The sequence below is a fragment of the Lygodium microphyllum genome, chromosome 30 (genome assembly GCF_053477565.2).
Source record: "Lygodium microphyllum isolate KBCC chromosome 30, Lygodium_microphyllum_v1.1.10, whole genome shotgun sequence".
NCBI classification, from domain to species: domain Eukaryota; kingdom Viridiplantae; phylum Streptophyta; class Polypodiopsida; order Schizaeales; family Lygodiaceae; genus Lygodium; species Lygodium microphyllum.
Genome location: NC_141164.1, coordinates 7,451,347 through 7,464,211, shown reverse-complemented (window position 1 = coordinate 7,464,211; position 12,865 = coordinate 7,451,347). Strand labels below are relative to the sequence as shown.

The window sequence follows — 12,865 nt, the reverse complement described above, 5'->3', positions numbered from 1 at the left end:
ATAAACCCGCACAAATGTCTGAGGCGGATTGGGCCAAAGTCAATAAAAGGGTTGTGGCTTATATAAAGATGGGTGTCACTGATGACATTTTGACTGACATTAAGGGTTTAGACACTGGTCATGCAATATGGGAGAAGTTGAAAACTACCTATGAGATCACCACACCTGTTAATCAGGTGCATTTAATGCGCAAGTTGGTGAATATGTGGCTCGATGAGTCCAAGCCTGCAGCTGAGCACTTGAGTGCATTTACTGGCATTTTAAATCAGCTCAAGGATGCAAGTTTGGATTTTGATGATAAGTTGAGGGCAATCTTTTTTATCATGACATTGCCTGACTCTTGGGAGACTTTGGTTGTTTCTCTCAGTAATAACCCCAATCTCACATATGATGGTGTGAGGGGTTCGATCTTGAATGAAGAAATTAGATGTAAGTCTAGTGGAGAAGGCAGTAACTCAGCTTATAATGTTAGAGGCAGGGCTGAAAAGAAAAATGCAAATGCTGGACAGAGAAGCAGGAGCAAGAGCAAAGGAAAAGAAAAGAGTGATGTTACATGCTATCAATGTGGTCGGAAGGGCCACAAGAAGCCTGATTGCAGGTATTACAAGAAGGAACAAGAGAGAGAAGAATGCAGGAGACAAAAAGAAGAAAGAGGAAAAGACAGATGCATCTGAGGCAGGTAAAGGCAAGGAAAAGGCCAATGTGGCCTCTAGTGTTGTCATAGAGGAGCTCTCAGATGCAGAGGCTGATGTATTATGTGCAGTGGATTATGATGCCCTTGTATGTCACATGCAGGATATGCAGATCACCAAGGCTGATGTGATTGATGCACTTTTGTCAGTTGATGATTGTGTCACTCAGACTTGGATTGTAGACTCTGGTGCCTCTTTCCATGTGACTCCATGCTTGGAGTGTTTTGCTACTTTTGATGCAGGCTGTTATGGCAAGGTTTACCTTGGAAATAATCATGCTTGCAGCATTGATGGGATTGGCACCATACACTTGTCTTTGGATAATGGGCAAGAACTTGTGTTGAAAGATGTCAGATATGTGCCTGGCATCAAGAAGACTTTACTATCTATTGGACAGCTTGACTTGCATGGTTACACCACATTGTTTGGTGGTGGTTTGTGGAAATTAAAAAGGGATTCCATGCTGATTGCTAAAGGAACCAAGAAGGGCACTCTGTATTGTCTGCACTGTAAAGCTTTGAATGGCAAGTTTCTTGCAGTTGCTGAAATTGGCTGTCATTTGGAGTTATGGCATAAGAGATTAGGCCATATGAGCCAGAAAGGTCTTGATATCCTTACCTCTTTGAAGAGGGTTGATGGAAAAGGCTCTAAACTTGATTTTTGTAATGATTGTCAGTTTGGAAAGCAAATAAAAATTTCCTTTTACTTTGGTGTCTCCCGTAAGTCAAATGTATTGGACTTAGTGCATTCTGATGTATGCATGCCTTTGAAATCATTGGGTGGTGCTGCATACTTTGCCTCTTTTATTGATGATTGTTCCAGGAAGATTTGGGTTTATTTGTTGAAAAAGAAAAGTGACGTGTTTGCTGTTTTTAAAACTTTTATGCATTCGTGACCACTCAGACAGGTAGAAAGTTGAAATGCTTGAGAACTGATAATGAGGGTGAGTTCACGTCAAATGAATTTAAATCCTTTTGTGACTTGCCTGGGATCAAGAGGGAGCTTACAGCCCCTTACGGCCCTTCTTCAAATGGTGTGGCTGAAAGATACAATAGGACTCTATGTGAGAGAGTGCGGTGCATGTTGTCCACTGCTAATCTCCCTCATGAATTTTGGGGAGAGGCACTTAAAACCGTGGTTCACATTTGCAACTGCTCTCCAAACAGGTCCGTAAATAATGGCATCCCTGAGGAGGTTTGGTCTGGCAAACCGGCCTCATATGACATTTACGAATATTTGGCTGTGATGCTTTTGTGCATGTTAGAAATGAGCTGAGGAATAAACTTGACCCGAAATCCACCAAAGGCATTTTCATGGGCTATGGTGATGAGGGTGAATTTGGCTATAGAGTGTGGCTACCTCAGTCCAAGAAAATTGTTCGCAGCCGTAATGTTGTGTTTAATGAGGCAAAGTTGCTGAAAAGTACTTTAGCCTCTAATGAAGACATGAAAAAGGTCAAATTTCAGAATTCGCAGCCACCTATTACTTCAAATGATGAGCCTCATGGTGCTGTACCACAGGCTGAAACTGATGATCAGCCGTATCTTTGAGCCAGATGATGATGGATAGCAAATAGAAGCACAGGGAGGTCATGGACAGCAAGATAGACTTGCTGATTATGAAAATGCAGGTGCTGGAAATGAAAATGAAGGTGCTGTACAGCATGAACAACATGCTGAAAATGGCTTACAGCAGCCAATAAATGCTGAAAATAGCATGCCTCCAGATGTAGATCCGATTCCTGAGAATGTAGATCATTGGGTACGCAGGTCTACACACCCAAGAAGGCAGCCACATAGGTATGACCCCTCTTTGCATTATGTGACGCTTACTAATGAGGGTGAGCCTCTGACATATAAAGAGGCTAAGTCATGCAAATTCAACAATAAGTGGGAGCTAGCTATGCAGGAAGAGATTAAATCTCTGTATGCTAATGATACTTGGGATCTTGTGTCGTTGCCCAAAGGAAGAAAGCCTCTTCCAAACAAATGGGTTTACAAAGTAAAGACAGTTGTTGATGGGAAACCCAAGTACAAGGCAAGATTGGTTGCCAAAGCAAAAGGAAGGGATTGACTTCCAGCAGGTCTTCTCACCTGTCGTGAAGATGACCACACTACGTGTGCTTTTTGCTCTCACTGCTGTATTGGATTTAGAGCTGTACCAAATGGATGTGAAAACAGCTTTTCTGCATGGTGACATTGATGAGGAGATCTACATGAAACAGCCCGAGGGTTTTGTAGTTCCTGGAAAAGAGCAGTTGGTGTGTAAACTAAAACGCAGCTTATATGGGCTGAAACAAGCACCACGGCAGTGGTACAAAAAGTTTGACACTTTTATGCTCTCTCATGGGTTTACGCGCAGCCATGCAGATCATTGTTTGTATATGAAAAAGGATACAGATGGCAGCCCTATCATACTTGTTTTGTATGTGGATGATATGTTGCTAGCTGGGAAGAGAAAGACTAGCTTGGATGCTCTCAAAGATCAGCTGAAATCAGCCTTTTCCATGAAAGATTTGGGGAATGCAAAGCATATATTGGGCATGAGGATTCGTAGGGATAGAATGCAGAAATTGTTGTTCTTATCTCAAGAAAAGTACATTGAAAAGGTACTGGACAGATTTAACATGGCTGAAGCTAAGCCTCTCGGAGTACCCTTACCTCCATACCTTAAGCTTAGTAAAGCCAACAGCCCAAAAGATGACATGGAAGCCAATGCTATGAAGGGAGTCCCTTATGCATCAGCTTGTGGCTCTCTTATGTATGCTATGGTGGCTACTCGTCCAGACATTGCTCATGCAGTGGGAGTTGTCAGCAGGTTTATGTCAAATCCTGGCAAACCACATTGGGAGGCTGTCAAGAGTATTCTTAGATATCTGAAGGGTACACAAAGAAAGTGTATTTGCTATGGGCAGGGTGCACTTATTCTGCAGGGTTATTGTGATGCAGACATGGCAGGTGACTTAGACACTCGCAGGTCCACTAGCGGGTATGTCTTTACAGTTGTTGGGGGGCCGTCTCTTGGTGCTCCAGGTTGCAGAACATCGTAGCACTGAGTACTATTGAAGCTGAATACATATCAGCTACTGAAGCTTCTAAGGAAGCTATATGGTTGAGCAGACTCGTAGAGGATCTCGGCATGTCTATGAGTACTCCAATGTTGGGATGTGATAGCCAGAGTGCTATGTATCTGGCTAAAAATGCCATGTATCATTCACGCACAAAGCATATTGATGTGCGATATCACTTTATCAGACAGATTCTGGAGGATGGTCTAATCACATTGACCAAGATCAAAACACAGGACAACCCTGCAGATGTTCTCACTAAAAGTCTAGGCAAGGCTCAGCATGAGCATTGCATACGACTAGTGGGAGTTGGTTAAAGGTTCACTCCGGACCTTTAAGTAGGAGGTTGTTGGGATGTAAAGGTCCTTTATTCACCTCCGTGTATTTTACACGTGTATTATGTTATACATGTGAATGCACCCTTACGGGCCCTAAGTATAAATACATTTTATTCTTTGTGTACCAACATATTGTTGGTACACCCAAATCAGTTCGTCACTCTTACTCTCACTCTCACTCACCTACTCACTTCCTCTGCTGCGAATCTTCACGCTTCCGCTACCCGCGCGCTCCAAGATGTAAAGGTCCTTTATTCACCTCCGTGTATTTTACACCTGTATTATGTTGTACATGTGAATCCACCCTTACGGGCCCTAAGTATAAATACATTTTATTCTTTGTATACCAACATCTTGTTGGTACACCCAAATCAGTTCGTCACTCTTACTCTCACTCTCACTCACCTGCTCACTTCCTCTGCTGCAAATCTTCACGCTTTTGCTACCCGCACGCTCCAACAGCCCGCAACCCGCCAATCTATTACGTCTACAGCAAGCATTATCACAGATACCGCCTATTGATCCCAACGATGACGACTGCAATGTCTGCAGTGACTGCCAGCCTGCACCGTCGTGCTCTGATACCAGTTTGCAAAGGCGAAGCGAAAGCAGATAGAGAGTGAGCTATGAGTTGGCACAGTAATCGAGGAGTTTTAGGACTCAGAGCTAAAGAGTGTTTGACAGTGGAGTGAGAGTGAGTCGTCGAATGGGTGTGTACTAGTGTGGAACACACAAAGAATAAAAGAACGTATTTATACTTAGGGTATGGTACACTTGCACCCATTAGGGTGGATTCACATGTGTGAAGTAATATATACACGGGAGAGCGCGTAAAGGGCCTTTACACCCAACAAACAAATGTGATGATGAGGAGAGAGACTAAGGCAATTATAGTTGTCAGCACGCAACACTTGATGAACATGGCAAGTAGATCCAAGGGGGGGAGAAGAAACAAACAAAGCCTTGGTAGTTCAATTTGGTAAGTCAATAAGACTACCGAATAAGGGCTGCACTATTGTAGTCCAACAGGACTATCCTGGCTAATGGCCGCAGTGACTTGGTATAAGGTTTTTTTTTTTTTTTTTTTTTTTGTTCTAGCCCAACTCCCAAGGGAGCCAACCTATTAGAGGCACATCGAGAAGTGCATGTCTACTACAAGTGCCATCACTTCACACCTAAGGCATTGGTTTTGATGTTACTCAAGAAAATATAGATGTGAAGTCCTTATGTGGGAGTACAAGGCTATGTTTTATCCAAACTACTTACAAAATATGTGCGGGGGCTATGTTTTTTCCAAACTACTTACAAAATATGTGCAAAAGGCTTCAAATTTGTCGAACCTTCAATATGCTTGTTTCCAATACAAAAGGTTGCAAAAAGACAACTCAAATATATGATAATCCTACTACTACTCTTTGAGGACAAGCTAAGCCACAGTCTTTCCAACTCATGTGAATTATATAAGATCTACGAATGATGAGCAGCCCTAGCACTTCCCCTTTGAACACCTTAGCATTGACTCTCTTCATGAGTTTGTTAGCAGTCATGTTTGTCATGCCTTATCATCTCCTGCTTGTGAGCCTCAATCTAAGTCAAACGAGGACTTTAGGAGCTCTGACTTGTCTATCACTTGTTTTAGCGGAGGAGGTAGCTCATTCTAGAGCACTCGGTTTATTGCATTTCAGTGCATTTTCTCCTCTAGTCGGAATTTTATGTGTGTTTCCCAAGGCAATTTCTACATTTTTCAGCCTGCCTCATCTACCGGACATTGCCCACCCTTTCTGGGATTTTTTTAAGCATTTCTGGCATTTTTACCAACATTAAATGCTGGTCGTTTTGGCCTTAAATTTCAGGTGGGCCAGTTTTTGGGTTTTTTGGCTATTTATAGCCATTTCCCACTTGGTAGTCAATTAGATTATCATTTTCCCTCCTTCCTTGGCAGGTGCATACTCCGACTTCATCATCTTCCTCCGTCTTTGGTGCTGCCATCATCATCAGCCTAATCTCGTGCCCTCGCTGACGCTGTGAGGTATGTGCAGGGACTGATCATTCCTTTTGTATTCAGCATTCATTTCAGTCAGTGCAGTATTTCTTCCTTCATCTCTCTCTCTCTCTCTCTCTCTCTCTCTCTCTGTGTGTTCGTGTTCCTTCTTCTGTTGCGCACTCTCACATGGTATCATCCCCTAATTGAGAGCACAGAGCAGATCTTCCATTGCAGGGGAGAACACCATCAAGTGCAGCCCTTCTTCTATCCTTTCCATCCCCTGGCGGTGCTGTCCAAGCTGAAACGCAGCCTTCCATAACTGCGTTTTGCTGTTTTGCAGCATCAAGAGTAGGCGACAGTTTTCTAGATGTTTGCAGCCTGCATTTGCATCAAATGCAGCCAACAAGAGGTCGTCCACATCAATAGAGGAGGAGGCATCATCATCTGGAGGATGGGCGACAAATTTCTCTCTAGGCGGCAGCATTTTCTCTCCCCTCTTGCAGGCGACAGCATCTTCTGGGTCTTTTCTGACATCTTGACCGTATGTTGGTTCCAGATTGTTTGATGATTGCAGATATATACGAAGATGTCTTATCATCAATTATTTGCTGACTCAGAGAATGAGGTCTCTATTCCTTCCTCTAAGAGATGGAGAGACTTTCATGCTAATTCACGCGACGACCGGAGGTCACCTACCCCATTTGTATGAGATCCCTCTATTCCCCATTCTCTCCATGTTTCACACAAGGCTCGTTCTCCATGCCTTCATATGCCTTCCATGTCACCCTCTATATAGGTGCCCGTACTCCCTTCTTTGCCCAAAGAAGACCGGTTTGATGGTTCCAACTACTCGCTTTGGTTGTGTAAGGTGGAGTGTATCCTTGATACCTTCGATCTTTGGGAGTTTGTTACCCACCCTATTCCCTGTCCAATGGAGGATCCCACCGTTGGGTCATCGATGGATCGTGCGGCCTTATGGCATCGGCTCAACTCGAGAGCTCGATCTTTCCTCTTTATGAGCTTACAAGATTTTGTCCTAGTGTATGTACGCAGTTGCGGAAAGCGGCAGAAGTGTGGACAAAGCTTGCTTCTTTGTACCATCAAAAGACATTTTCCCGTCTCTCGATAAGAAATTACGGATGCTCGTTGTTGATGATTCTTCTTTCATGAAGGATCGTATCAACAGGTTGGAGGACATGAGGGATGAGCTTGCGTCCCTTGGCCGGATGATCTCTTTTGAGGATATGGCCATGATTCTTTTGACTCAGCTGCCATCTCCCCGATTTGATGTCTTCTACACCAGCCTTCTTACATCGAGGACCCATGAGAAGCTTCTATGGGAGGAGCTTACCCCACTTGTTTTGGAGCATGACGAGCGCACCAAAGAGGTAGCCAGTGGATCCACCTCCACTAAAGCTTTTGTTGCAGGTTCAGGAGGGGGGACACAGAAGAAAGGGAAGTCACAGGCTAACACACAGGAGAGTTCTTCAGCTTCTGACTCCGACTCGAAGAAGCCTAAATGCCCATACTATGGGAAGGGGACACACCCTCACCTTCGTCCAAGAGCGAAGGATGAAGCTAAAACATACGAGCCTTCTACCTCTACTCCAACAGTTACCCATGAGTTAGTGTCCCTTCATCTTGTTGACTTGGAGGAGCCTTCTTCAGTGGTTGCCTCATCTTTTGAGAGGCCTTGGCTGGTTGATAGTGGAGCTTCTAGTCATATGACTCCACCAAGTGATTTGTTGCAGGATCTATGCCCTTCTAAGGGTTCAGTCTCACTGTTGATGACATTGTTTTGGTGCCTATTTGTGGTGTTGGCACTTTGCCTTTATTTCCCAACCACGCGTCAAGCTCCCTTTCACAAGCTCTTTATGTTCCAGACTTGGGCTTTCCACTCCTCTCAATCTATGGCCTTACTAGGCTAGGTACCCGGGTTGTCTCACCGAGCCGTTTGTATTGAGGATTCTTCTACAGGGGTTGTTATCGCGATAGGTTGGTAAGAGAGTGGGCTTTACAGGCTCCATTCCCCTTCTCTTATGCAGGGTCCTCCGAGGCAATTGTCTATTGCTACACCCGTTCCTACTTGTGCACCCTCTTTTCCACAAGTTCCTTCCCATTCCTCACCCTCTCCTCCGGTGGTTCCCTCGTATCCCCCATCCCTTTCAGAGGGGGACGATCTTGGTGATGCGGCTGTGGATTTCCTGGCCCCTAGTGTTTTAGAGGGGATTTTCCAAGATCGTGAGGAGCTTCTTCATCAACAATCTTCATTAACAGACTTCAACAACATTGGCATTCCCCTTGCCACCCTAGGATCCGTTTCTCCCTTGACATTCCACCACATCCAGGATCTGAGAGGGGGGTGTTAGCAGTCATGTTTGTCATGCCTTGTCATCTCCTGCTGCCTGTGAGCCTCAGTCTGAGTCAGACGAGGACTTTAAGAGCTATGACTTGTCTATCACTCGTTTTAACGGAGGAGGTAGCTCATTCTAGAGCACTCAGTTTATTGCATTTCAGTGCATTTTCTCCTCCAATCGTGATTTTATGTGCATTTCCCGAGGCAGTTTCTGCATTCTTTAGCCTGCCTCACCTACCGAACATTGTCTACCCTTTCCGGGATTTTTCTGAGCATTTTTGGCATTTTTACTAGCACTTAATGCTGGTTGGACATATTTTTGGCCTCAAATTTCAGGTCGGCCAGTTTTTGGGTTTTTTGGCTATTTATAGCCATTTCCCACTTGGCAGCCAATTAGATTATCATCTTTCCTCCTTCCTTGGCAGGTGCACACTCCGACTTCGTAATCTTCCTCTGTCTTTGGTGCTGCCGTCATCATCAGCCTGATCTAGTACCCTCACTGATGCTGTGGATTGTGTGCAAGGACTGATCAGCCCTTTTGTATTCAGCATTCATTTCAGTCAGTGTAGTATTTCTTCCTTCATTCTCTCTCTCTCTCTCTCTCTCTCTCTCTCTCTCTCTCTCTCTCTCTCTCTCTCTCTCTCTCTCTCTCTCTGTTTTTTTACAAAAATGATACATATCATTACACATGACCGAGTAATGATTTTACAAGGACGATGCAGCTTTAGAGTATCGTTCACTCTTGGAACTAAAGCATATCAATAAAAACTTAGTTGCGTCGTGAGCCCAATTGACTCCCTCTCTCTCTCTCTCTCTCTCTCTCTCTCTCTCTCTCTCTCTCTCTGTGTGTGTGTTCGTGTTCCTTCTTCTGTTGCTCACTCACAGAGTCATCACACCATAAGATGGTTGAGGGCCTTCCAAAGAGAAAGCTATAACACAAAGAAGAAGGAAAAAAGAAATCTGCACTAGCCGAAATAAATGCTGAATACAAATGGAAGGACTGATCAATCCTTGCACCAAGCCTTAGGTGTCAATGAGGGCACCAAACGAAGGAGAATGCCCAAAGTCGAAGGAGCAACCTATAAAAGATGATGGCCAAAGTGAGCAAAGACCAATTGTGAATAATTGAAGTCCACTAATTCTGGCCGAATGGCCAAAAAACTAGCCCACCTGTTGGACATGACCATGGGGCTGCAATAAATGCAGTCCAAATGCATATGAAAATGCCACAAATAATGACATGGCATCCTGGTCAGTCTGGAAGCAAGTAGGCACTGGCTGGAGGTGTAAACCGACTGTTCTAACAAACATAGGAAAAGGGCCTCAAACAAAAAGAAATGCATACAAAAATGCCAGAGCTCCCATGTCTCTATCAGACTCCGACAAGAGCTCACAACTGAGAGATGACAGACTGACTACACTAAAATAGGTAGGCTTACACCCCCTCCCAAATCTTGGGAGTGTCTATAGACCCAACAACTTCATGTGATGAAGCATAGAAGCCTTGGGCAAAGGCTTCATGAAGAGATCCACTACATTGTCCTCCGTGGGACAATGGGCCACCGCCAACTCAAAATCCATGATCTACTCTCAAACATAGTGGTATTGTCTCTCAATGTGCTTCGTGGGAGCATGAAACACTGGGTTCTTTGCCAAAGCGAGGGCACTCTAGTTGTCCATCCATAGCTCCTTAGGTCATGTCTATGGTGGGAGCTAAGTCAATAGAATCATGACCATAACCTAGGAGACATAGTCCGTTCGAGAGATGCAAGTTCATCTCTCATGTCCTCCAATTTGTTAATGTAGTCCTTCATGGAAGAAGAATCATCAACACTAAGCATCTAAAGTTTCTTCTCAAGGGATATATGATAAGCAAACGTCTTCTAATGGTAGAGAGATGTAAGCTTCTTCCAAACCTCCGCAACAGTCTGCAATCTGCAAACATGAACTAGGACAAAATAGAAATGATTTAGCTCAAGAGTTAAGTCGATTCCACAAGGAAGCACCCGACAACACGATCCTCCACAAGACGTGGTATGGGATGAGAAACAAACTCCCAAAGGTCAAAGATGTCGAGGATACAGTCCACCTTACATGACCACAAAGAATAGTTGGAACCATCCAAGCAGTCCTCCTTGGGCAAGGAAGGAAGCACCAACACCTATACAAAGATTGCCATCAAGGGCATCTCAAGACCATGGTGTCGAGTCTTGTGAGAACCATGAAGAGAGGGAATAGGAGAATGACTCCCATACAAATGGGCTTGGTAACCTCCATTCTTCTTGATCTTCACACGAACTAGCACGATAATCTCTCAACGAAATGATGAGAGACCTCATCCTCTAAGTCATCAAAGTAGAAAAACTAGTGATTAGACATTTTCAATAACTTGCAAAAGAACCAAAAAACCTGTGTTTACAATAGACAACTCCTCGTGAGGTGAAAACAACTACAAATTCAAGGAGGAAATGGTGTAGAAGGTCCACTAGGAGGAGAAAACCTATTGCCAACAGAAAATCACCATGTGGATAGCAAAAATGCTGATCAAGGACATTCCATGAGCACCTATGGGGCTGCATTTGCAGCAAAACATGGGCTGATGGGTGTCACCTAGCTCAACATAACGAAGCTAGGGAAGGCTTTTGTAGCAGTTCGAGAAGTCTCCTTAATTGTAATAAGTTTCATGTTCTCTCTTTTAGGGATGATACCATGTGAGAGTGCGCAACGGAAGAAGGAACGCGAACACACACACAGAGAGAGAGAGAGAGAGAGAGAGAGAGAGAGAGAGAGAGAGCGATAACACAAAGAAGAAGGAAAAAAGAAATTTGCACTAATTGAAATAAATCATGAATACAACTGGAAGGACTAACTAGTCCCTACACCTAGCCCAAGACATCAATGAGGGCACTAGATCAGGCTGGAAATGATGACAGTAGTAGCAGCACTAGAGACGAAGGAGAATGCCAAAAGACAAAGGAGCAACTTGTAAAAGATGATGGCCAAAGTGAGGAGAGACCAACTGTAAATAACTGAAGTCCACCAAATCTGGCTGACCTGCCATAAATGACCAAAAAACTTGCCAACCTGCTAGAAATGACCATAGGGCTGCAATAAATGGAGTCCAACTACATAGGAGAATGCAACAAATAATGGCATGGCATCTTGGACAATCTAGAAGCAGGTAGGCATTGGTTGGAGGTGTAAAACAACTAACAAACATAGGAAAAGGGCCTAAACAATAGAAATGTACACTAAAATGCCCAAGCTCCCATGTCTCTGTCAAACTCTGACAAGAGCTCACAACCGGGAGCTAACAAATTGACCACACTACTAAAAAAGGCAGGCTAACACTGTTGAGGCATCATACACATTCAATTCATCATCAATGTTGTTTAATAAGAGATCTTTCAATTTGCAGCCCACATCACCACCCCCTACTTATGTGGAGATTAAAGACCAAAAGATATGAGATTATTGAAGGGACTTTGCCATGCTTGGAAGCTTGTATGCTAATATGATCTTACTTTGGTTAAAGCAATCCACAAGGAGTCATATACCAGTCATTGCCACTCTTTTGGTGTGTGTGCAAGCCTTCTAGGCCACAATATCTCTATCCCAAGTCAGATTTATAGATATGCCGATGGTATAATACACATAGTGACTACATTATCGTCTCAATTTTGTTTCCTAGCCACCATCTAATCAAATTGCGCCATTTGCCCTTAAATTGTAGTGTCTCTCTTTTGTCTGTATCTCTTAACAACAAAGTACCATTCGACTTAACCACACATCGTAGTACACTATCGTCGTAACTACAGATTCATAGACCTAGATGACTGTGAGATGCGTCAAAAAGGCCGAGACTAAGGGTATTTTCCGTCAGTCCAATTAGAGATAAAGCATACATTTGAAATGGAAGCACCAGGCAACGATCATTGTGGACAAACCTGCGTGTTTGCGTGAGTCCAGCATTGTTCGACGGTGAGAGGCCCGTTCTGCTTGAGTATGTTGTGGAGGATGCCGGAAAGCCGCTCCGCTTCTTCGTTCGAGGCTGGTTTTGCAAAGAGAGGCTGCTTCTTGTGGGGATGCTGGCCCCTCCTAAACAAGCGAATTGCTGTGGTGAACATGTCCACAACTTTAAGCACGCCTCGTCATTTCAGCGCTTACAAACTCGTTGGACTTGCGGGTTAAGGGTCGGATCACACTAGGGTCTTGGCTAGACTTTTGAAATTAAATAATTAAAGGTAGCCATATTTTTACCAAGTAAGAAGGCAAAAGAGCATACACACCATGTTCACTTTACTTGCAAGACTCCCACATCCTAAAGCTAACTCTTAGGCATCTCGAGATGAAGTTTAATCTATGTACTAGTGTTCCTTGACCTTGTTGTTGGCTCTAAATGACTCGAAAGTTTAACTAAATACACCG

General features: G+C 43.9%; 1 protein-coding gene across 2 annotated transcripts in view; it reads right to left on the bottom strand.

The window, feature by feature from the left end:
• The window catches only part of LOC148009527 (uncharacterized), a 52,477-nt gene extending 39,848 nt beyond the window's left edge, over nucleotides 1-12,629 (bottom strand). The window contains exon 1 of one of the 2 annotated variants that reach the window (XM_087673242.1): nucleotides 12,385-12,629. In XM_087673242.1, coding sequence (XP_087529368.1) covers nucleotides 12,385-12,564 — 180 coding nt within the window. In that variant the 5' untranslated portion in view covers nucleotides 12,565-12,629. The remainder of the gene's footprint in view (nucleotides 1-12,384) is intronic. The other variant, XM_087673241.1, reaches the window with a different exon arrangement.
• Nucleotides 12,630-12,865: the final 236 nt, after the last annotated feature.